This window comes from Mus musculus, chromosome 2 (genome assembly GCF_000001635.26).
Source record: "Mus musculus strain C57BL/6J chromosome 2, GRCm38.p6 C57BL/6J".
In the NCBI taxonomy this organism is placed as follows: Eukaryota; Metazoa; Chordata; class Mammalia; order Rodentia; family Muridae; genus Mus; species Mus musculus.
In genome coordinates, this window is record NC_000068.7 from 101814029 (window position 1) to 101840292 (window position 26264).

The 26264-nt window shown below is 45.4% G+C and overlaps 1 protein-coding gene across 6 annotated transcripts in view; it reads right to left on the bottom strand.

Moving 5' to 3' along the window:
- Prr5l (proline rich 5 like) overlaps positions 1 to 26264 on the bottom strand; it is a 169943-nt gene that overhangs the window by 100919 nt on the left and 42760 nt on the right. Inside the window, exons 2-3 of one of the 6 annotated variants that reach the window (XM_017319279.2) lie at positions 17247 to 18276; positions 13646 to 13842 (exon numbers count right to left, since the gene is read on the bottom strand). The exons of 1 other annotated variant lie outside the window; for it this stretch is intronic. Coding sequence is in view for 2 of the 5 variants with exons in the window: in XM_006500236.4 (XP_006500299.1) it covers positions 13200 to 13444 (245 nt within the window). In the remaining 3 variants the exon portion in view is untranslated. Of the gene's footprint in view, positions 1 to 242; positions 363 to 13199; positions 13575 to 13645; positions 13981 to 17246; positions 18277 to 24155; positions 24244 to 24890; positions 24953 to 26264 lie in introns of those variants that run through there. 4 more of the 6 variants (NM_001110849.1, XM_017319278.2, XM_006500236.4 and 1 more) reach the window with 4 other exon arrangements.

The window sequence follows — 26264 nt, forward strand, 5'->3', positions numbered from 1 at the left end:
TCCAACAGAAGGCCCAGGAAAAGGGGAAGCAGAAAAGACTGGTTGCCAGCAGGGGCCAAGGTTCAAAGGAAGCAGTGGGAAGCCTCCACCCCAGCAAGAGCAGGAATCAGTATCCACACATCCAGCCTGGCTGAGGAGTCCAACCCCAGAGACTCGGGGGCCCTGATGCGAGTCCCAGTGTGTGATGTGTGTGCCCTATGTATAAGCTACATGACTCAGCACAGAAATATAAGTAAAGGTACCTGGAAGAAACCCGTCCTGGTCCACAAACGTTTTAATGTTTTCTGTTTGCTGACATGCCAAAGAAATGGCAAGACACATGATAATTGCGTTCCATGCACTCTTTCTGCTCTCCCTGCTTATCTTTGTCATGTGATCTGTCTGCTGGTTGAGGTGGGTGTTGCCAGTCACCAGACCCTAGGTACATTATGTAATCTCTTGGGCCTGGAACACTTTATTCTCTTATCCACGCCCTTCCTTAAAAAATACTCCTTTTCTTAGGCTGGAGAGATAGTTCAGCTGTTAAAGTTCTTGCCGTGTGAGCACAAGGTACTGAGTTCAATCCCCAGAATTCAGGTGAAAAATTCAGGCTTGGTAGCCCTTCCTCGTGTCCTTAGTACTGAGGAGGTGGAGACAGGGGGATCCCTGGGACTTGCTGGCCAACCAGCCTAGCCTAATAATAAAGTCCAAGGACAAGGAGAGATCCTGTCCCCAAATGTATGATAGACAAAGCCTAAGGAACAACATCCAAGGTTGACCTCTGAGTTTCGAGTGAGCATACACACACACACACACACACACACACTTACTCGCAGAGTTATAAAAGCATTGTCCCCATCTCCCCTCCATCCCAGGCAGCCCTGCACTAAACACAACCTCTCCCTTCAGTATCTCCTCAGCCTGTAGCAATCATCAGGTTGCTGCTTTGTCTCCACTCCTCTCACCTCACCACATAGTAATTCATCTCTGGCTCACACTTCCAAAACAGAGCCTGGGACAAGACAGAGAACACATCCAGCCTTTTACAGTGTAAAGGAGACCGGAGATGCAGAAGGGAAGATGGGTGGAGAGGAGGAGGGAGACGGACAGGATTGATATGAAACCACAGGTATGGCTTGAGACATGCTAGAAAAACAAATTATCTGGAATACACTCATTCTTTTTGTCCAGCATCTTGGAATCGTGGCTCTCACCCTCTCCCGCCACCCCCCGACCACACCCCCCACCCCACCCCCATACCTCCTTCTTTCTTTTCCCAGAGTGACATGTGAGACCACGAACAGCCAGGCACCTTACTATTCCTTTACAAGATGAAGTTTTAAAAAACATGTGGGAGGAAGCCACACTAGAACTGTGGAGCTGAAAGTGGAGGAGAGGGGCCCCCAAAGGGAAGGGTGGGATCAGTTTCAGTGAGTCAGAGTAAAGGAGTGAGAACCAGCTATTTGCCTTCCCACCCTGCCCTCCCCTGTGCCTTTCTTGAGCAAGCCCCTCCCTCAAGCTGGAGCTGGTGGCTTCTAATGCCTGGGGTGAGAATTTCTAGTGACTCCTCCATGGGTTTGCAGGCTGACAGAATGCTAGTGACACCTTGCCTCTGCACCCCTACTTTAGGTGCCTCTTTCCTGCGACTTTAGCCCAGTGACTTTGAATTTGGTAATAGCCCAGCCAGTAAAAGGACCTCAGCAGGCACTTCATCCTGCTCTGCTCTATGTGTCGCCCCCTGCCGGTTCCCTTGGGAAATGCACAGCTGATTTTTGTGAGAAGCCATGGTGGCCACTCCAGCAGCACTGCCATCTTGGAAAGCTCCAAATGCCACATAGATTCCAGAACCTGCTGCCCTCAGACATCTCCAGAGGAGAAAATGAAGCAGACGTGTGTGTGTGTGTGTGTGTGTGTGTGTGTGTGTGTGTGTGTGTGTGTGAATTCTCAACAACGGACAGCCTGCTGAGTTCAAGGTTACGGTAAAGATAGGCTTCTGTTGGTGCATCTACAAAAATGAACAAATATGATCACACTGTTTCCTCTTGATTAGTCTCATGATGGATTGTTTCCTCTAGCAAAAATAACTCCTTAAAAATCATGACATTTCTGAAGGCTTTAGTTTTTCCAGATTGTGTCTGTTGCTACTTAATATATCAGAAATCGACACGAACAACAAACTTATTTGTTTATCTGGTGCTAAAGTGCAAACCCAGGGCCTCAGCAGTGCCAAATACATGTCCTATCACAGCTACACCAGGACTGATACACAAAACCATTTGGTGGTAATTTATTAATTTACTTAAAATAATAGAAGAATCCATTCCAGAGTGTCATAAATAATACTTTTATGAGAATGTAATTACACTTTCCAAAACTAAAATATATTTCTGCAAATCTTTTTAATGTCCAACTTGGGAAAAGACTGCTAGATTTCACATTTCCAGAGACAGAAACAGAGAAGACAGAGACAGAGAAAGGCTGACAGAGATAGGCATAGATGCAGACAGACAGACAGATAGACAGACAACAGAGAGACAGAGACAGACACACACACACACACACACACAGACACACAACAGAGAGACTGAGACAGACAGGCACACACACAGACACATGGAGGGTGGGGGGCAACTGTACCACTATGAACCAGTGTCTAGAGAGGTACCATGCACACAGGAGGACAGAGCATAGTTTGGACCTGACGGACAGCTTGGTGAGACAGCACTTGCTGTGCAAGGATGAAGACCTGAGTTTGGGTCTCAGCATCCATGTGAAAATCTGGCTGCAGCTACATGAATGCCTATCACCCCAGTGCTGTGGGAGGATTGCTGAAGCTTTCCAGCTGCCAGCCTAGCTCCAGGTTCTGTGAGAGACCCTGTCTCAAGGAAAAAGCCAGAGTGTGAGCAAACTCTTCTGGCCTTATGCATACTCCATACATATATACCACACATATATACATAAGCACAACCTATGTGGTTTTCCCCTAGAGTGCCCAATAATAAGTCCTTTGACCTTCTGCAGCCTGTCAGTCTCCAGTAACCACATCCCCCCACACCCCTCAAGCTATGTTCCAAATGGCTACACCCAAGATAATCAGATACTTGTCACGGACTCTTGCTCTGTGTTTTGATTGTGGGCACAGGCTTTGATCAACACAACAGATATCTGAGCTCCTCATTTTCCTGTTTGGTGCCTTCCCATAGCAGGCACTCCACCAGGTATGGCCAATCTGCAGCCTGTGGTCTGCTTGTAGCCATACGGAGCCAAGGATAGCTACAAATGGGGCCCCATCTCACACATACACACACACACACACACACACACACACACACACACACACACACACACACACACACACATAAAACAAAATCATAAACTTACTTAAAACAGACTCAGATTTTTCTTCTTTTGCAGTTTTTCTTTTGTATTTTGATTGCTCCATTCTTGAGATAGAACTTTGTAGATGAAAATATCAACAACAACAACAAAAACCCAAAAAAACAACCAAACAAACAAACAAAAAAAAATCACTGGACATACCTGTAAGTCTAGGATGAATTGAATTTGACAGCTCTGGGAGCCAGGGGAAGTTCTACTTTAAATATTGCTGACAGTGGACCACTAGTGACACAGGATCATTACCAGATTCTCCTTCATGAGAACTGGGCATGGAGGGAGATCAGAAATCCCACTAGCAACAGGCAGACGTGTGTGATCAAAGAAGGGCAACGTGCTGCTCTGCAGTAACAAACTTGTGGTAGGTCATGATTGCTCTGAGACTGGGATGTGGATGTGGCGGATAAAGGACATGAGATTCAGGGCTGGAGAGATGTCTCAGTGGTTGCAAGCACTTGTTCTCGCAGAGGACTTGGGTTTAGTTCCTAGTATCCACATGGAGGCTCACAACCAACTGTAACTCCAGTTCTGGGGGATCTGATGTCCTCTGGGAGCACCAGGCAGGCCCATGATGCACATACATAGCACCCTGGCAAACGCTCAGACACACAACATTTAAAAAATTAAATGGCATAAATTTAAAAACAAGCTTTTATATTAGATATATTTTTATAGAAAGGAGGCACACAGCCCAGCATCCTTAGGGTGCTGAGAAGACACTCTGCAGAGGTCGGTTTTCTTTTTCCTCCTTGTGGATCCCAAGGATCTAGTTTCAGTTATCAGGTTGGCAGAAAGGTATCTTTCCTTGCTGACCCATCTCACCAGTTCCAAGGATATGTATAAAATTGAGAACAACAACCTTAGACTTCAGACAGCAAATCAACAAAATGTAATAAACACACACAGTTACAAATACAATACAGATTGCTAATTTTTGATCAAATCATCTCTCTTCCCAGCATCAGGGGACATCACTGTGGCCTCTCTCTCATACTAAGCCAAAAGCGCACACTAAGGAGCAGTAAATTCCTTTCTGTCCACATCTGAAGTTGGGACTATGGCAACTGACAGGGTGTCATTGATCCTGGGGTCAAATTTGCCCATTCTACCTGGAAACACGCTCAGAGACATGAAATGACTTATCCATCCAAGAGCAGCAGCATTGGCATCAAACCTAACAGAAGAATCACGGACCAGCCACACCAGGAGAATGTATACTCCAGAGCATTATGGGTCCAGACCACTGGAGATTCAGTCACTGGCCTGGGAATAGCTGACCCTTGATGTATTGCACTTGATCTTAGCCAAAAGGCCGAGAAGCGATGACCCTTGACTTATTGGAAGTCATGTCAAACCACAGAATAAGCCCTTCTGTGAACGTGCTGAACACCATCCCACCCCAGCTTCCTGAGTTACCTTTCCTCCCTTTCAGCATATGCATCCTCTTCTCCCGGACAGAAGCCTCCTTCCTCATTCCCAACATATGTCCAGCCCCACAGGAAAGGGAAGACACAAACCTTACTGTTGTGATTCTATTTGTTTCTTATTGGCTTTTGCCAAACTCCCAGTAGAGATATATACTCTGCATTTCTACTCATCACCACCCACCCCCGGCCCCATTGACTCCTGTAAACCCTTGCAGCCTGGCTGCCATCCCAACGCTCTGCAGGAACCACCCACTCAAGGGTCAATGGTACACTTGTCAAATGGCTCTCCCTTCGTTGAAATTCTTGCTGTCCATGCCCAGGCTTCTGTAATCATGAGAGAGCCATTGTAATAACACAGACGCTCTTTTACTTAAAAATAGGTCAGGTATTTGAAGCTGTTAATAACTCTGCAGCTGAAAACAGGGTCTCTGGAGCCAAGCTGCCTAGTTCAAACCTTGTTGCCCAACTGCACTAGAAGGAAGCCAAACCCTGGATCCTGTATCTATAAAACAGAAGCATAACAACAGCTACCTCACTGGCCTTGGTGAAGGCCCTGCAATAGTCCTGTAACTGTCTTGTGTATAGCTCAGTGTTTTCACATGCCATAAGACTGCCCCTTTGCTCTGCCTGGTAAGAGTCATAATGGTAGCCATGTCTTGGCTGCTGCTGTGTGCCAGCTCATTTCTAACTACTTGCCATAGCAGCACTGCTGCCACCATCCAATGCTTCGCCTCACAGGCACATGCAGCATTCTGCATTTCTCACTTTCATTATGAGAGTTCATCTCTTTTAACTAGCACGCTCCTCTCACTGCCTCTGTATGCATAGGAAATAACAGGCACAGAAACATTTATGACACCTTGAAGCTAACTGCAGCTACAACTCATAGGCTGTTACTAAGAAACGGCCAGGTGACCCAAACTAAGGATATTGCCTTAATGCCTTGCCATAACCCTTGGATGGGCTTTTGCTGAAAGTAGGATTTTGCTCCTACATATGTGACAGTATGAAGTGTGTGTGAGGGGGTGACTAAAGGACATTCTGTAGGCCTGTGGGGTGTCGTGCAGGTCCCTGGAGATGCAAAGGCTTTCCTGGTATCGTAGTACCAGGTCTCCAGAAAAATCATGGGTAACTACTGTTCTGGTCTCCATTATACAGACAAAATAAGGGCAAAATGGGATCTGCCCAGGCCACAGTAGGCTTCCAGCACTGTGTACCCGCTACAAAGCCCTCTTCCTATTGGAGCTGATCCAAATACTTTGCAGAGAAAATATACATGTCTGCCTACCTTCTGTGACATATTCTGCTAATTTTTACAACACTTTTATGGTTATATGTGTTATATATATTTTTTAGCTTTTTATATTTATTTTTTACATTATTTTTATATGTGATATTAAAGTGTTTGACTATTAGAGAATATTCAGAAAAATCAAAGTGAAAAGTGAGGACTATCCCTAATCACATCACCCATGGTCTGGTAACATCAAATGAAAGAAAATGCCTGCCTTGCCTAAACAGCCAAACCCTGTGAATATTCTCATGTTGAAATACACTCATTTCTACAGGAGATATTTACTAAGTGCCTACTGTGTGCAGGCCTGAATACAAATGCACAAATAAAGCAGCAAAAAAAAAAAAAAAAAAAAAAAAAAGACAAAACAGAAAGGAATTAACAAAAATCCCTGTCTGGGACTGGAGACATGGCTCAGCCGCTGAGAAAACTGGCTACTTTTTCAGGGAACACTGGTTCGGTTCCCAGCACCCACATGGCAGCTCACAAACATCTATAACTCTATTTTTAGGGGATCTGATGCCCTTTTCTGGCCTCCAAAGTCACCAGACGTGCACATGATGCACAGATATACATGCAGACAAATCATCCTTACATATAATTTTTTAGAAAGTAATTTTAAAAAATTCTCCGTCTATATTCAAGTGGGGAAGACAAGCTAGAAGCTAAGTAACCAAGGGGAGTGTTGGGAGGTGTCTGTTATTGGGAGAAAGAGAATTGTGCTCTGGGGGTGGGGACTTGGAGTGTGAGGAGAGGGAATTTATCATTTTTAGCACGTGATCCCAGCATGCCCCATTGAAAAGCATTACATGAAGACATGGGGGTTTGAAAATCCAGGGAAAGAATATTCTGGATGGAAAAATAGCAAGTGCCAGGTGCCTGGGGTGGAAAAGCCCTGGCTGGGTGACAGAAGTTCAGAAAGGCAGTGAGGGCTGAACAGACATAGGACACTGGAAAATGAGACTAGAGAAAGAAAGGCACCCAGGCATTGGGAGGATAGAGGGCTCTGAGCTAGGAAGATAAGGGATAGGCAGAGAGGCAGGGAGAGGCCCAGAGAAGCTACTGCAATCATCCAACAAGGATGCAGGTGGCATGGAGCAGGTCGTTAGAGGCAGAGGCATGAAATTCAACCAGTCTCGGGCCCTTTTTGAAGGAAGAATATGCCTTCCCTATGCCCCTGGTTTGGATAAGGAGAGGGAAAGAAGGTGCCCAGGCATTCGCTGAAAACAACCAGAAATAAGAAGCCATCATCACTGAGGTAGAGAAGATGACAGGAGGTAAAGCTAAGAGATGATTCGAAGCCGTGGTCCGTCTGATTGCCTGTTCGTTCTGGCACGGTAACACTGGTAGAGATTGCCATATGCATCAGAAGCCAAAGTGTGATAGTTAATGACCTTTCTCCCAAAAGTAAGCCAAGTAGGGGCTTTTGCTTCCTGCTTTGTTGTAAGTATTTATTAATGTTGAGACAGAGCTTCCCTCTCTAAAGGCCTGTTTATCTTTACACTTCCCACCTGCTATCCAGTTAGTAAGTTCTCTGAAAGCTGTGATTCATCTTTGTGTAGTAAAAAGGCAAAGAACATTATTTTAAAAGTTAACTGGTGACAGCCATTCCTGCACTATGTGCCCACGGTGGGGGGTGCCCATGGCAGCGGTCAGAGGCCTGGGGAGGCAGGATGATCTTTTGTTTGGAAAAGCAGGTTGAGAAAGCTTTGGGTACAAAGGGTCTTTTGGGGGAAAGAGGGTCAGAAATAAAGGAAGGTAACTGGCCAGCACAAAACAATGACAAAGCTGTTCTGTCTTGTCAATCTCACCTTGAACCACAGTCGTATTGAAAGGATCTCCAAGTCACAAAAGAGATAGAAAGAAGTGTTTTTGAAGCTAGGGGCCACCATGCACCCAGCAGCACAGATCCAAGGAAGAGAGGCTAAGGAAGTTTTTGTGCTGCCTCAACCATGCCTACTGTGTACCAGTCCTGGTTCTGATGCCTTGCAAGTACCAAGTTACTTAGTCTCCACGATAGCACAACTAACAGGCATTATCTGTTACTTCCATTTTATGGATGAGAATTCCCGCAGCTCAGAGAGGCTGCATGACCGACCAGCTTAGCATCTCAGACCTCAGAGCAGAAGGCTAGTGTGTGCTCTCACCCCAGGAGTCATTGTGTTGACTCTGTGATGGTACTGTTAGTCTACAACAGTCTGAGAAATAGAACTGAGAGATATTCGAGTTCACACTTTCACTCAGGAGATAAGAGTGCTGGAGAGAGCTGGATGTGGCCTGTAGCATCCACATACCTGTGATGGAGAAAAGCCAGCCTCGGAGTTCAGACCAGAGATGGTGCTGCTGCTCTGCCTCCTTGAATCCTCTGTGGGGCTTTTCCTGGTTACTAGAGTGTGCGCGCGGAAACCTGGAAGCTATTGGGATGCTCTGGCCAAATGTGTGCGCTTGGTGCAGATCACATTTGTTTGTTTAAAGAGAGCTTTTCAAATGTCAGGAACTGAGGCCCAAGAAATAGTTCAGCAGTTAGGAGCATTTGCTGCTCTTGCAGAGGATCAGAGCGTTCAGTTCCCAGAACCCACAATGGGTGCCTCTCAACAGTCTATAACTGTAGCTGCATTAAGTCCAACATCTTCTAGCTTCCACACACGTGTGGCACACACACACACACACACACACACACACACTAAATTGATTTTAAAAGTTAGGAAGCAGTGAGCTCTGGCCGATTGCCCTTGCCACTAAGCAGACACAGAGGAAACCACTCAGACTTGCTCGTATCACTACCCCCAGCGCCTCACCTCGCCCCCACACCCACGGAAGGCAGACACGCTCATTATTCCTGTTTCGGAAAGAGCTGGTACCTCGGGGTTCCGGAGAAAGAACACTCAGCTTGCCTTCGCTCCCATGAACAATTGAGCAGAAGGAAGCAGGACATTCAAGCCTGGACTTCCCCACAGGAAACTCCTGCCTCCTGCTTCCCTTCTCCGTGGCTCTGGTGGAGTTCCAGGTGAGCTACAGCCTGCTTGATAAGCAGACTCCAAGGAGGGCCGGCGAACTCAGATGGACTTAAAAACATTTCTTTTAACCTTTTGCATTTAAAACAATAGTCTTTAAAATTATTTTTATCATTTTATGTGTGCGGTTGTTTGGTCTACACATGTGTCTATGTACCTTGGATGTGCCTGGTGCTTTAGGAGGGCATCGGATTCCCAGGATCTGGAGTTACCTACGGTTGTGAGGCACCGTGTGGGTTCTGGGACTCAAACCTAGGTCCTCTGGGAAAGCAGTCAGTGGTCTTAACCACTAAGCCATCTCTCCAGCCTCAACGTGTTACAGTTAGAATAGCAATTTTTTAAATCTCCCATTCATCGCTGAAGGGTCATATTACTCTGTGTGGAATGGGTGGGGGGGTGGTGGAAAGTATTGGTTCTTAAATACCTGGGTGCACTTGAGTCACTTTAGCTTTTCCCTGCACCCCACCATCCCCACAGAAGGAACAGCTACTCTACCTTATTTGGGAGTTGCTATTAGTAGCATTAATGCTTTTGAACAGGGTTTTAGTATGTGGCCCAGGCTGGCCTTGAACTCTCAATTATTCTGCCTTCCACATACTGGAATTAAAAATATGTGTCGCTTCTTGATTTAAATGTCATTTCTGTGTGAGGATACCTAGCCCTATAGTGACAACCTGATCTTGAATTTAGCACTCACTATTAACTTTTAATTGGTTACATACATGAAAATGTACCAGACCAAAATTTGAATTTGCTAATGAATAGGTCAGCTCAGGAACTTTAGAAAAGTCCCCTCCCCTCCTGGAAGAGAAAGGTCATAAGAGCACATAGGCGCCCCTCCCCTCCAGAAGGGAGGGGCTAATTACATTCCTCAGACCATGGGGTGGGGTGGGGGGGACACGGGGGGGGGGGGGACCTACCATCAGCCACCTACAGACAAGGGAAGTCCTTGCCACCTCATTCCCTAAAGACCAATCAGTTTAAAGGTCACACTGCTCTGCCAATCACATTGTGTCTAATGGCTGCTGCTCTGAAAACTGTAAAAACTCGCCAAGTAGGCTGCGTGGTTTTGTTCTCTCTCTCCTTCATGTGCAGGGTGACCCCAGCATGCTGGGACATTAAAATTCCTCTTGCTTTTACATTGATCCCCAGCTCCATGTTGTTTACTCAGGGGGTCTCCGGTAAGTTAAAGCTCGTTCAGAGTCTTACACTAAGACAGTACTTGCAGCTGGAGCCATGATGAACACAAATACAACCATTTAGGGTGCAAATTGCTTTGCACCCGCCAATGCACAAGGTGGATAGAAGTGTCTGGAAGTTTGAAGAGAAGACTTCCAGGTGGACGGAAGAGGTGGGGATCCGAGGTGGCTGGAGAGGGGGAAGGTTTACAGCTGCAGACAGGTGAGGCCGAGAACTCCAGGCTCTGTGTCTTACACCATACATAATCATAGTCTGCTCTTTACCTGACAGTAAACAGAGAGCGCCGTGTATCGCCTGAGCCATCAGAAGCAGGGGACTAGAGAAGAGCTGAGCCTAGGGAAAGTCAAGTCATCACTTTGGTTATAGCCAAACCCACAGGGCAAAGCGTTGTGAGAGACCTGCCCAACACAGGTTAAGTGGAAAGGGGGAAAAAGAAATGTAATGGCTCTAACCCCAGTAAGAGCCATGCCAACCAGGGCCAACGTTGACAAGACATTTATTTATCGTGGCAGGTACCATGGGAAGAACCGACTCATATGATTCTCACAGCGACCTAAGAGATGCTTATTCTTATTTGTATGCTTTTGAGTTTAGGATCCAACCTTGCTCCTCCAGGACACTAAGTAGGACCTCTACCACTGGGCTACCTCTCCAGCCAATGTTATCATCATCACCACCACCATCAACATCGTCACGATCACCATCATCGCCATTCTCTTCCTCTTCCTCTTCCTCCTCCTCTTCCTCACCATAATATGATGAAAGGAGAATGGAATGAATAGAGGGAGTCATAAACTTTCTTCAGCGTTTCAAATTTAGTCTTATGTACCACAAAGCAAAGACTCTGAGCCGTGGTGGGACTTTTTCCTCCTCAATCCCTGGCCCTGCAGAGAACGGCTTTCTATAATATTTTAGGAAAGGGGTATATGCATGACCTCACCCTTCCTGTCATGGCTTGGTGGCTCCTTAATAAGACAGATGGATGGCAGGACTTGAGATGTATCCTGAAGCTGGAATGTGCCTGCTTTCTGCTCTATAGCACCGGGGTTAGGAGAGCAGCCGTCCTCACTTCTCCAGGCTAAGCAAGGATCACTCCTCCTGTCCAGACATCCCTTCACCTTCAGAGTCTCTGTCTTAGGAAATCATCTCGGCTGTCCATGTTTGCCTCACACTCCAGGAAGCTCGAATAAGAGACCTAGGTGTGGTTTGATAGGAGGTAATCAATCAGTGGGGATGTCCCTCACCGGTGATCTGAAAGTCACTCACGCTTGTCTTACTGTATTGCTGTGTGATAAAGTGCCATGACCCAAAGCCACTTATAGAAGAAAGGGTTTGTTTTGACTTACAGTTCTAGGGGGATGAGGATCACCATGGGGGAGGAGGAGTGTGGAAACATAATACCAAGCAACAGACAAGGTGCTGGGAGTGTTCTACCATAAGCACAAAGTAGAGAGCCACCTGGGAGCAGGGACACAGCCAGTCCCCAGGGGCATACTTCCTCTGACTGAAACCTCCCCAGTGCCAGCATCTGAGGAGAAGGTTTCCAATACTAAAGCCTATGGGGCACATTTCTCATTTAAGTCACCACAATTACCATCTTTTGAAACTGGGTCAGGATTGTCGCAGTGGCTAGGCTCTCTGGAGTTTGTGGTGAACAAAACCTCCTTAAACCCATTCCACACTTTCCCATCCCACCGGCAAAGGAATTTCTCTACAGCTGGCAACCCCAAATGCTCAATTACATCATTTTAGGAATTCAAAGAAGAGTTTACAAAAGCACTGTATAGGTCCCATTTCCCATCAAAGAGCGCAGGGATTCAAAAAGAGAATAATCATCCCTGTCCCCCACTCCCAGCCCCATTTCCCCACAAAGTAGTTGGCATGAACAACTTGAACCCTTCCCTAAACACAGAGACAAGACACACAGGTCTTTTGAAGCCTTTCCTAAATACATAGACAATACACACAGGTCTTTCAAAGCTGTGCCAAGTGCAAGCAAACCATACACAGACTGTGGGCTGAATCTGACCTACTAACTGCTTTTATCAATAAAGCTTTATTGGACCACAGCCACATCTATTTTCCTGTATACTGGCAATAGCTGCCTTTCTACTAGAGACGAGCATTGTGACATGGGCCATGTGTCATACAAAGCCTAAAATAGTTATGAGTCAGCCATTTGCAGAAAGTGCTTGTCTCTTCCTGACCTGAGCCTTCCTTGCTCTCCCAACTCAGGTTTTCATCTAAGAAAACACCATGACGGACAGCCTTTTAGTCACTAAGTATAGGCCTGATTTTCTTCTTTTGTCTCTATCCCTTCCCTTCATCCCCTTCTTCTCCCTTTCTCTTTCTTTCTTTATTATTTTTGTTCAAGAGATAGTGTTGCTGTGCATGTAAACCAGGTGGGTGCTAAACTCTGGTATCCTCCTGCCTTAGCCATCCGAGTGCTGTAATTACAGGAATGTATTGCTCTGTTTAGCTTAGCTCTCATCTTCTTTTTAAAAACTAACTACTTCCCCAGCCCTCACCCTCAGGTGGGAAACAGTAACTGTGGCCAAGCCCGATGACCCCCAGGGACTCACAGGGTGGCTTGAGAGAACCAACCCCTGCAAGATGTCCTCTAACCTTTACACACACACACACACACACACACACACACACACACACACACATAAATGAATAAATGGAATACTAGTAGAATGATGTTGAAGCCATCCACCTATCATTTCACAACACAAGAGAATATTCCTAATTCTCTGGTTTCAGCACCAGTGACCACCAGTGTTTTCTGGCTTCGGCCCTTGCAAACAATTCAGTGATAAGCATTCATCTAGAGAAACAGGATATGTAAGGGAATCCAAGGGGCTCTCAAGAGAGATATAGCCTCACCGAACACATGAAACTCCCACCATAAACTTCTTGAAGCAGCAGTCTGAGTCAACCCTGGTTGGAAGGCTGTGAGGAATTAGACTTTGAGGAAACAAAGTATGCCTCTGAGTAATGCCTGTGTTCTCATAGTCACGTGATGCTTCCTGGACATCTCCTGTGGGTTGAGCTTTTGTTGGGCATGCCTTGTTAGGTGATCCATTCATGTCTTCTAAGAAACCATCCAAACACTCCCAAGTGCCAACCATATCCAGGCATACTACCACTAGCAGGGTAAGAGATCTCTTGGAACAGAGCAGAAAGAGTTAGGAAAGGAATTTTCACAGAAACTTATTCCTGTGGGTCAGAGTCCAAAGCCATAGCTCACCCCCACTGGAGGAAATACATCTGCGTTTCCCTAGGAATGCTGGTTAAACCCAGCTGCGCACAGAAGGCTACCAGTGGCTTACCATCTCCAGGTTATCAATCAGGCTTGGTGCCCACACTGCCCCTCCTTAGCAAGCTTCCCTGGGCTCTTGTGGGAAGACACAGTGCATTCTCTGTGATTCATTAACACTTCCCTCCTCCTGCTGCTGACCTTGTGTCTGTCATTCCAAAGGTCTTCCGTGGGCTGGCAGTCACGTGCTCCCCTCTTCCTCCTGTCATCCTGTTTGGGAAGATAAACTCATTTCTGAGCTATCAGCCCACCTCTTACTGGGCAAAGATCAACAGCACGGGCCCCACCAGCCCTCCTTCCCGCTGCTCTTCTCCCCATGACCTGATTTTCTAGCCTCCTGTGCAAGCCCACAGGGAAAGACCCTTTTATCTCCAGTACTTTGCCATCTGGAAACAAACATTCCAGAACATTCCTGAAAGCTAAAGATCTTTGCAAACTGGGTTTTCCTTTCTGGCCACTGCCAGTTGACCATGTTATTGCTAAATTTTAACAACGTAGATTTGATAAAACAAAAACCAAAAAACCCAACCAACCAACCAAACAAACAAAAACCAAAAAAACCCTACAAAGAGGGTTTAACAGGAAAGGAGACTCTCTTTTGGTATGTGTGCTGCCCCCTACTGGATAGAAATAAGTAAATCTGCTGGTCTGTCTGCTCTTGGTCAAAATGTTCATTGTTTTAATTTAGGTTGACTTTAAATATCAGTCTTGGAAAGTAACACTCATCTTTGTTATTTATAAAGGCAGAGCATACTACGGTCTATTTTAGGCCTCCCCACATCCATTAAATTGATCTTGACCTTTGATCCAGTAATTTCCTTTCCAGAAATCTGCCCTGATGAAATAAGAAAAGTAAACAAGAGAGTACTCTCAGAGTTGGCTGTACGGTTATTATTCACAGTAGCCAAGAATCAGAAGGAAGTTAAATGTCCAACAATCGATGGTTCAGGATAGCCGTAGGCAGGCTAGCAGGTCCTTAAAAGCAATGCTACTGATGCTGAAGACATTCCTATCAGTGATAAGTCGGCAAGACCTACCACACAACTGTATGATCTCATCTAAATAAGCATATGAATACGTTTGGAAGGGATGTGGCAAAGCCTCCTGTGGTTTCTTAGAATGATAACATTAAGCTCTTTTATACACTCATATATTTTCAAATTTTCCTGCCAACAGGAAACTTGTTTTGGCATGGCAGGAGAACAAGGCTTTAGAGTCAAACAGCATTCTCCATCTTCATTCTGTGTACCAGGACAACTAACTCCAGCTGTGCAGACAGACCTGGTCTGTCAGCATTAAGTGACAATCATAATAGGACCCATGTCTCTGTCAGAACCATACACATCACCCAGGAGAACTGCTCTTGGGCTCTTTTTGATAAGCAGTGGATGTCACTCTCAAACTGGATAGAGTAGGCAAGCTGTTCCCCCACGACCTAAAACCAAGTCTCCATCCACTCTTCTGTGACATGCAGATTAGCAGAAATTATGTGGTTTCTACAAGTTGTCTTGCACGCTTTGGGAAGTCCTTGCTCTCTGCTTTTTCAGCTGCTAAACCAGCCGCTTTGCATCTTTTGCTCTCCATATTGAAACCACATTTCAGAGGCAGGTTCGTGGGTACTACTTAAAGCAGTGAAGAAATTATCCAAATAGCCACCAAAAGGGCTGAGAGTTCTTATACATATTTCACACTGGGTGGACTCAACAACAGCAGGACATTTTGGCAAGTATCTGATCTTGACTACCATTTATGGAGCATGATGGAGACCACTCTAACATTCATTAACATGCTATGGGTCTCACCAGTGAAAACTGATTAGCAAAGCATTCAATGTCTCTCAAAGGTGAAGGTATCTGAAGCATTTAAAATGACCTATTTGCAATGAGATTTTCCAGATAGAATGCTGGCTGAAGGCTGGTTAGCTTGGGAGCGCCCCATGGGGTCCAACTTCAAATAATAAAACCTACATAAATATCTTACAGTATGTGCTTGTGTCCTTCAGGGAGATTACAGACCTGTAAAGCAAGAAAGACAGCCCCAGCAAACACCACGGTATGAGGTCTGAGCAAAAAGTCTAAATATTTTTTGAATTTTACACTTCTGGTCTATACTCCCTTAAGGATTTTGAGCTATAGTTTTCTGCCTCCTTTACATTGCTTCCTTCTCTCTCTTTCTTCTTTTGTCCTGTCCTTTGTCTTTTCCTTCCCTCTTTCTTCCTTTCTTTTTTTCCCCCTTTTCTCTTCTTTCCTGTTGAAACAACTGGGAATGGTGTTCTGACATAATTTGATTAATTCTGAGCCCAATTATTCAGCTGGCCATTGACTGCCCAGCCAGGAAGGCTCGTGTGGGGTCTTTTTCTTTCCATACATTAGCCCTTCACTTAACTTTGTGAGTCTTGATTGCGAGCTTCAAAAAACTTTTAGTGGCTGAGATGGCTCAGTGGGGCAAGGTGCACGCCACAAAGTCTGACAACCTGAGTTGGATCCCTAGAACCCACGGGGAAGAAGAGGAGAAGCAACTCCTACCGGCTGTTAATTCATTCTCTAAGCATGATGAATGTGCCACCCCCCCCCCCCACACACACACCATAAGAATATAAATGTAAAAAGGGGGGCCTCCTCTTTCACAAAACAATGCCCTGTATTGAAACCACGGTGTTCTTGTTTTCAACTCAGTAATGCGCTTCCTGGAATCCACTCATCTGTTCTGAAGGAGTTTTCATCACTGTGGGGCATGCAGTGCCTGGCTGGTATCTAAAAGCACCTGCCAGCATTTACACAGAGATGATGGGGGGAGGGGGTGAAGTTGCAGAGTTACCCGATCCTGGAGGAAGAGTTCTATGAATTGTATTTTCTATTCCATACTGAAGTGTGGCCTTGTTTAACAGGTGAATGGGAGAGTGGGTCTTCACAATCAGAGCCCTCGTAGGAAAAACTGGGTGCTGCCCCAGAGGCTCGCAGGCTGGAGGAAGCACTCCACTTCACTGTCCCCTCCAGATCTGCTCCTTGGGAATTCCACACAGAGGCCCGCTTTGGTAATCTGAGAGTTCTCCGTTTATGGAGGTTTTTATCAGGGAAATCAAAACAGGAAGTATTTGACTCAGATGACAGCATTCAGAAATCACCATTCTTCTCATTCTGCAGAGAAACATAGATCCAGGCAGGGAGCTGGGGACTGCCAGTGTGAGGTAGCACTGTACCCTTTAACCGTGCCCAAGGCTAGATCTAGTTTATTGTTGATGTTGTTGTTGTTGTTACTGTTACTATTTTAGGTTTTTGGTTTTTCTCTTGTCTTGTTTTTGAGACAAGTTTTCTCTGTGTATCCCTGACTATCTTGGAACTTGCTCTATAGACCAGGCTGGCCTCACATTCAGAGATCCACCTGCCTCTACCTCCTGAGCACTGGAATTAAAGGCGTGCACCACCCTGCCAGGCTTCATTGGAGATTTTTTAAAAAGCTGTTTCCTCAAATTGGACCCTGGGTTTCTCCAGCAATCATGTGCTATAATGCCATCCCTCCCGCTTCCCATGGGGGCAGGACTTACCCTTTCACTGTTCCCACTCCTTCTTGGTTCTGCCCCCATCTGCATTTTCAGACAGAAGTAACTAACTTACTTGCACAGGAGAATAGCAATGGCGGCAAGAGCGGGATCGGTGCTTATGGCGAATGCTCTGTGAATGGGAGTGGCCGAGGATTCACAGGGAGACTTTTTCATAGTCATTCGGCCAGATTCTGACTCCGGAGCTTGGGGAGGTTTTAATGACCTTTCATTCTGACCACATGTCCCCGTTGGGTCCAGAAGTCCCAGCTTCGGCCCATTTAAGTCACCTCGAGCCCTGTGGTAGGGTCTTAAAACCACCTTAACCACTCACTCACTGTCACATGCACGGCTCTAGAAACCGGAAAGTGGAAATGCTCAATGAGCATCTTCAATTATTGGCTTGCGGGTACCACGCCACACACCTGCAGCCGCCATAACTCTTTCTGCCTCTGAACCACTGAGGTTTCCCTGTACGACTCTCCCCTGAGCACCAGAGTATAAAAATGGCTCAGTATCCCGAGGCTATTGAGCAAAATAACCCGAACAAATTAATTTCTCTTGGTAGGACAGGTTCCATTTGTCAAACTATGAACTGGGTAGCCCGGGTGGGGGGCGCTCAGGTAGCCTGGTGACCAGTGTGGATGTGCTATATATAAAGATGTTGAGTATCTTGGTTCATGTTAGTGGCCCAGCCCACCGCTTCAAATGATTTGAGTCCTCAGTCCAAGCTTTGCACGTGTTTACAGGCTGATGTTTTAAGTAAAAGTCAGACGCAGTCCAAACAGAATTAAGTTCTCTGTTTTCTGAGAGATAAGCCTGTTTGCTCACCAGAGCCAGTTCTGAGGTCCCCAAAGGCACTGCCAAGCCTCACTTGGTCCTCTTGCTCTTCCGCTCTCAGTTCAAGTTCAACTTTGTTCAGAGCAAGAAAAAAAAAAAAACAAAAAAAAAAAACAATTTTTTTCCCTACTGTCATGCTGTTTGCCACAGAAAGGAGCTGTGCTGGTTGGAGTTTTCAATGTGTGGGCCTTAGGTGGCAGAACGCATCAGGACAGGTCTCCTATTTGTTCTTTGTCCTTTCAAAGCAGGGGCACACACATTAAGGCCTGCAAAGAGAGGTGTTTATATAAGACTTTAAAGCAGACTCAGAAGCCAGAATGCTAGCTATTGAGACCCAGCACCAGCTATTAATGTGGTCCTCAATTTCCAGAGGAGAATAACAGTGCCTCTTCCACTGTGACACACAGCATTAAACACAAGTACACTCTGTACCATTATTGTCATTTGAGGCAAGCGAGTAAGGGAAACTAACGTGGCTGCCAGTGTTCCGGTCATGGGAGATAAGAAACTGTGTTGACCCACATGGAACAGGTTGTACTTGAACTTGGCATGGGCAGGCAGACTCACGATTCCCAGCTCCCCTCGTGTGTTTCCAGAGCAGCCCCAAATTCAGATTCTGCAGCAGGTTTCAGCCTGTAAATACCGACAATAAACTGAAACACATCACCACGCCACGCCTTGGACTAAGCCCAGCATCTGAATGGGGTGTGCAGCCCGATGCTGTGTCTTCAGCCTTGGCTTAGTTACTCCATCCTGCCACCCAGGAGTGTTGGATAGGAATGAGCTCTGCGACCCCCAGATAAACAAAGCCGCCTAATGAATTTTCCTTCCTTCCTCCCTTCCTCCCTTCCTCCCTTCCTCCCTCCCTCCCTCCTTCCCTCCCTCCCTTCCTTTCTTCCTTTCCTTTTTTTATTTCAAGTTTCTCAAAGCAGGGTTTCTCTCTGTAGCCCTTCGTGTCCAAGAAGTTGCTCTTAACCAAGCTGGCCTCAAACTCAGAGATCCGGATTCTTTGGCCTCCCCAGTGCTGGAATTAAAGATACACCACCTCCCCTGGTGAAGTTCATTTCAGTTATGGCTAAGGTAGGGTTTTATTATTAAAAGGGAGTTGAGGACAGAAGTTGATGGCTGAGCTGCTAACGAGGCTAACAGTGGCTAGCAGTGGCCAGGGTCGAGGACATCCCATCCCAAGACAGCTTCATGTTGGGGTGGGGCGGCAGGCATACTCCATATGATTGATAGCAGCAGATCGTTGAACTATGAGACCACTCTTGGTTTCTAGTCGCTCATTTAACATGGTAAGCGCTGAGTGCAGGATCAGTCCTGGCTCCATTCCTCCCTGGCTGTGTGACTCTGGGTAAGCTGCTTGCTCTCCCTGAACCTCATTTAGAGTTGTACAAGTGAACATGCTTTCAGGCAAAAGTGCTGTGGGTGCAGGGCTCTGACGTCATCACCACAAGAGTCGGGAGAAGCTCCACATTTTCAGCCGCAATGAAGGAGAGAACTAAAAGGGACGGATTTCAGAGCTGCAGGTACTGGCAGCAGTTTAGAAAGCAGTGTGGGGTGCTTGATGGAAAAGAGCCATCAATGCTTGGCAAATGACTGGGTAGTCCCACCTTCTCTATCTTTAACAAAACACATAATATAGGGAGCTAGCAAGATGGCTCAGTGGGTAATGGCACCTGCCTCCACTTGGCAGATCAAGTTCAATGCTTGGGACCCACATGATTGAAGGCGAGAACCAACTACTACAAGTTGTCCTCTGGCACAAAATAAATAAATGAATATTTTAAAGTGTCTACTATATTGGCCTCCAAAGAAACCAACCCTGTTGGTTGAATGTGCCCATCTGACAGGTTGATGTACAAACTCGAACACAATGGCTGGAACTTTGGCAGCCATCTCAAATTGTGAGGTAAGACTCTTCTTTCTCCTGAGTCTAACTAGGGTTATTTATAGGACATAGGTGAGGGGTTATCTGCGTGTCTCAGTAAGTGACTGGTGGCTATACCACAGATGACAATGTTCTTCTCTCCCTCAGCAACCATTAACTTCAGGGAGGCTCAGGGTCCTTGGAAGCCCCTCCCTGGTCCAGGACAGAATGTTAGCAGGCCCAGTCTTGTGGTCACAGCTGATGTTCAGGAGTATATCAGCGTGTCCAGCCAGGAAGACATCATTCCACAGCACTCCCTTCCCTCTGGCTCTTTCTTTCTGCACTTTCTTCCAAGACGTTCTCTGGGAACTGGAAAAGCTGATGTAGATGTCCAATTTACAACTGAGCACTTGACAAGCACTTTTTCTCAGCACTCTGTCCAGTTCTACGTCTCTCCAGTAACCCTTACCCACTGCAGACAAAGCTTCTGTCACCACAGCTAACAGCAGCAGTAGCCCGTAAGCATAACCATTTAGAAGCCAATTTGATGAGCACATTATACCCATTTATCAAAACATGGGGCCAGCAAGATGGCTTAGTGGGTAAAAGTGTTGGCTATGCAAATCTGGTGACCTGAATTTGATCCTAGAAACCCAAGTATAAGAGAGCCAACTCCACAAAGCTGTATTCTGACTTCCACTTGTGTGCCCTGACATGTACGCCTACATATCACACCTACATGCTCATGTGTACTCTTGTTTGCTTCACACGGGCGCGTGCGCGCACACACACACACATATACACACACTCAGGCACACACTCAAACACATACACACACACTCACACACATACTCAGACACATACACACACAGACACATGCACACACACTCAGGCACACACACAAACTCAGACATATGCATGCATACACACACACACACACACACACACACACAGGGTTTTGTTTTCTTTTTTTTTTTAAGACATATCTTCCTTACTAGGGCCAATGACTTCTTCTCTAGCCACAAGTTTTAACCATTTGCAGAACTAGATGTGAATTCCCTCCTGTGACACCGGCCTCAAATACCATCAGGAAGTGCTTTGTTACCCTTCTGGCAGTCACATCACTATTGTACTTGTGGGCACCTTGTGCCTGTCAAGTTGATAGCAGACAGAGTCCATAGCTCAAGAAGACTGTTGAAGACAACGCTCCCAGCAAGCTTCCTAGCACCTTGCAGCACAGTGAAAAGTGACCAGCAGAAAGGGAGCTTCCAGCTCCGTCCTTACTTGACGTCTTTATGTCTCACAACCAAAACCTGTACACTCTTCAACAGTGTGGTCTTACCATCTAGTTCTGGTCAGAAAACGACAGCAGTGGCAAGAGCTGAGGCTGGATTTTAAGGTCACAAAAGAGGAAGGACTTTACTGGAGGAAGCCGTCTACCTTTGGCCTTGTTAAGGAGAGGAAGGGAAGCTCCTTGCCACAGTTATTTAGATCTAGTCCTGAGGTAAGATTGAACTCAACCCCAACCTCCAAAGAACCCATTGGCTGTATCATAGCTTCCGGACAGGATGCAGCCATCGGCGATCTATGAACAGGCAAGTAGGAAACTGACAGTGTGATGCAGGAAGGTGCACCGTGCAGAACCGTATGGCGGCAACTTCCCAGGAATGAAGGCCGGTGGGGTATCCAGCTGAGCACTGGGAGGAGAGTCTGAGTGCAGGACGAGAGCAAGTGCTGAAAACTGATTGGAAACCATCATGGGAACTGGATGGATTTGTTTTGTTTTGTTTTGTTTTAGTTTTTTAAAAATATGTTAAAAATACATACAAATATTGTCTTAATCCATTTACAAAATACCTTAGACTGAGTAATTTGTAAATGGTAGACATGGGTCATTCACACTGAAGCATGGAAGTTCAAGGTCAAGGAGCCAGCAGATGCAGTGATGTGTGTGTGTGTGTGTGTGTGTGTGTGTGTGAGAGAGAGAGAGAGAGAGAGAGAGAGAGAGAGAGAGAGAGAGAGAAGCAAGCTCCTTCCAGCTCCTTGATAGGAACTCAAATCTACTCATTTAATTCCCAATCATTCAATCACCCACAAATCCCAGCTCTTAATACTGTCACTCTGGGGATCAGAATTTAATACGTGAATGGGGGGAGGGGCGTGGGCATCAACCTTCAGGATGGAGCCCGGATAATGTATGTCATGTCCACGAATATCCTGCTCCCCCAAAAAAGGCCAGGCCCACTGACTTGGTCCAAAATTGAGTCAGTTCAAGCTGGACCACCAAAGGGTCTCAGCATCCCCATCCACCAAATCCCTGTCCTCTGCTGGCCTTGTGGAGCCCTCGCCCCTGTTTATCTGTGCTGGCCATAACCTCATCCTTCTCACCTTCTCCTTCCCTACCCTGAGCTCCCAGGCCCCCCTCCTTTCCTGCCTCCTCACAGCTACTCATCCTCCTTATACCTTGAATGGTGTTTCCACATCCGGCTTCCCTAGCCCTGGCCATGTCTAGTCTGCTGCTTTTTCTCTCCGATCTGGACTCTTCTAGACGCTTCTAGCTGTTCTTTCTCTCATACCCATAATAAAAACATTTCACCCCAAATCACACAGCAGCCATTTTGGTGGTTTCTTTACTGCCCCCTAGCTTAAAACACATTTGATAATACTGAGAAAAGTTATACTTTTTAAAAAAAATCTGTCTTAAATTGACAGGTGAGTTGGTTGTGGATGGAGCAGAGAATACTACACAACACAGTGAGATGTTTTAAAATGAGAGTTCCTGGGTTAGATTGCTTGTGTCATATCTGGATGCTACTACTTATAAGTTCTATGTCCTTGGCCAAGTCACTCGCCTTCTCGGTGCCTTGGTTTCTTCCTTGCTGGTGTAATAGTTTCCATGTTCAGGTTGCTGCTAAGGGTTAAATACGGTAAGCTACTCATGTCTGCAGGTGTTCCCGCTGTGGTGCAGTGTGCCGGGGATACACTGATGGGTGGGAGCACTGAGAGCACAGGAGTTTGCCTAGTGAGCAAGAAGACTTACAAGAAAGTAATGAGGTTGCTGGTTAGCACAGTGAAGCATGGCTTGTGGGAAAACCTCGGTAATGGGTGAGCAAGAGGGTTTTACCCAGAGTTAGTTCATAAATATTTATGCTTGTAATATATTTATAACAACTTAGAAAAATACACTTCCCCCATGGGTGACAGTAAAATCTATCCATTTAAAAAACATTCCTTTAGTCCCTCCTAGGTGTTATCTTAAGTGTCTCAGAGAGCAGAATAGAAAAGTTCCCAACCTGCATAGTTTGTCCTGTAAATACATTTGTTTAAAATAGAATCTGTCTTATTAAGTAATCCATGTGGGTGGCTAGGGCAAAGTACATGAAAGAAGCCATGAATGGACTGGATTGTCATCACCCAGCTCCTGAGGGGAGGATGCAGGCTACAGCTCTCTTCATGAGCTGAGATTTCCTCCCTCCCTCTCTCCCTCCCTCCCTCCCCTCCCTTCCCCTTCCTTCCTTCCTTCCTTCCTTCCTTCCTTCCTTCCTTCCGTCCTCTCTCCCTCCCTCCCTCCCTCCCTCCCTTCCTTCCTGCCTCCCTCCCTCCATCCCTCCCTCCCTGCCTCCCTCCTTTCCTTCCTTCCTTGCTTCCTTGCTTCCTTGCTTCCTTGCTTCCTTCCTTCCTTCCTTCCTTCCTTCCTTCCTTCCTTCCTTCCTTCCTTCCTTCTTCTCTGGTGCATTGACCTTTTCTCCTGTTCACATTTCCAGTCTTCTATTTATTACTTTAACAAAAATTTAAAAAAATATTTCTTTTTAAACTTACGAGAACCCACTGATGATAGAACTCAATGACGTAATGTTTCATAAATCAAGGATACTTTGTATAAAGAAGAAAAGCATAGAGAAACACTTTCATGTTTGTTTATGGTACAGTTGGCTGAGCAGGTATTGCCCAGTAGAGAACCTAGGCTTTTTAAATCTGTTAATATCCTATAATTATCCCACCAAAGCACTGCTGTTAAATGGCCTGCATTTTATTTGCATTCAAAATCAGTACTGTATACTGGAGAATGACCAGCAGATCAAGGCTGCCTGTCCTGTCCATTAAAGGAACAATGTAAGCATGTCATAGCATGTAGCTGCTGTCCCCTGGGCCACCTGCTAAACACACACACACACACACACACACACACACACACACACACACACACACTGTCCTAACCCAGAGTAATTCCAGTCCTCCTCAAAGAGATACAGTAGATGATGAAATTTCCAGTACCTTCTATGTCCATGATCCTTATTCACTTCTCACCCCAGCACTGATGCAGTGTTTCCAGGAAGATTTCAGCTCCTCACGTAGGTGATGCCTTAAACGAAGATCCAGGATGGAGGACAAATGATGAAATGAAATAGGAAGCTGCTGAGCATGTCTCTCAGAGAGTGCTTGCCTGGGATGCACCATCACATGAACAATATTCAATTTTTACATATGCAAAACCAGAATCCATTTAAAATGTACTTATTAGGGCTAAAGGAATGGCTCAGCCATTGAGAGCACTTGTTCTTTCAGAGGATCCAAATTCAGCTCCCAGCACCCACATCAAGACGCTTACAACTACCTGCAAAAAAGCCCAGAAAAGCCAATCTGCCTACAACTAACTACCTTTTGCATAAATCTCAGAAGTCTCTGGGCTGAGAGTCTTCCACCTGGTCTTGTGTCCACAGTTGAATATTATTAGCTTTGTTTGATGGTGATAGAAAACTCTCAGTGTGTATCCATTTGCAAAACACAGCTTGTAGGAAGACAAAACTGCAATCACATAGAGCAGAGTTTAGGATAGAAGTCAAGGAACCCACTCATGTCAATTCCTTAATCTTGTCAAACTGCAGTTTCTCAGTCTGTGAAATGGGAATTTTTTTTTACTTGTAGTACAAGGAAGAATAGGGCAAAATATGAGGGTAAAGGGACTTAGAACATGTAATTTTGAAGGATAATTTTCCTAGCAAGTCTTACCAGCTCACAAGCAGAGCCTCCCAGGAGAACCCAGCAGCTGTAAATCCTCTTCACAGAGGGCTGCAGTCAAGCTGTAGCTACTCCTGCTACTTAAGAGGCAGCAAGTTAGGATCTCACCTAAATGTAGCTATCTTGTCTTCCACCTGGTGTTTGAGCACCATTGTGTCAAAGCTTAAAAGGAAAGAGGCAGAATGGTGGGATGCAGGATTAACTCAAAAAAAAAAATCAATAGCGCGCCTGTATACAAATAACAGCCTGAGAAAGAAGTCAGGGGAAATACCTTTTACAATGGCCTCAAATACTATAAAATATCTCTGGATAACTCTAACTAAGTGAGTGAAAGACCTTTATGACAAGAACATCAAGTCTGAAGAAAAAAAATTTAGGAAGGTATCAGAAGATGGAAAGATCTTCCTTGCTCATGGATCAGTAGGATTAACATAGTAAAAATGGCCATCTTACCAAACGCAATCTATAGATTTAATGCGATTCCCATCAAAGTTCCAGCACAGTTTTTCACAGAACTTGAAAGGACAGTTTCAGCTTCATGTGGAAACACACACACACACACACACACACACACACACACACACACACACACACACAAACCCACCCCAGGATAGCTAAAATAATCTTAAATAATAAAATAACCATTGGAGGTATCACCATCCTTGATTTCAAGATGTAATATCAAGTTATTGTAATTAAAAAATTCATGGTATTGGCATAAAAACAGATCCATTGTTCAATGGAATCGAACTGAAGACCAGACATAAATTCAAATGTATGTGGCCATCCAATTTTTGATAAAGACAGTAATATACACTGGAAAAAAAAACCAGCATCTTCAACAAATGGTGCTGGTCTAACTGGATGCTGGCATTAGAAGAATGCAAACAGATCTATATTCATCACCTTGCATAGAACTCAAGCTCAGGTAGATCAACGACCACAACATAATACCAGACAACCTGAAACTAATAGAAAAGAAAGTGGAGAATATCCCTGTATGTATTGGCACAAAACTTTCTAAACAGAACACCAATAGCACAGGCACTAAGATCAACAACTAATAAGTGGGACCTCATGAACTGAAAAGCTTCTGTAAGACAAAGAACATAATCAATTTGACAGAGCAGCAGCCTACAGAATGGTAAATATTTTTACTAATGCCACATCTGAAAGAGGAGTAATATCCAAAATATATAAAGAACTTAAGAGAATAGACTTTTTTTTAAACCCAATAGTTTAATTTAAAAATACGTTGCAGACCTAAACCAAGAATTCTTGATAGAGAAATCTCAAATGCTGAGAAACTCTTAAAGAAACGTTAAGCATCCTTAGCCATTAGGGAAATGCAAATCAAAACTACTT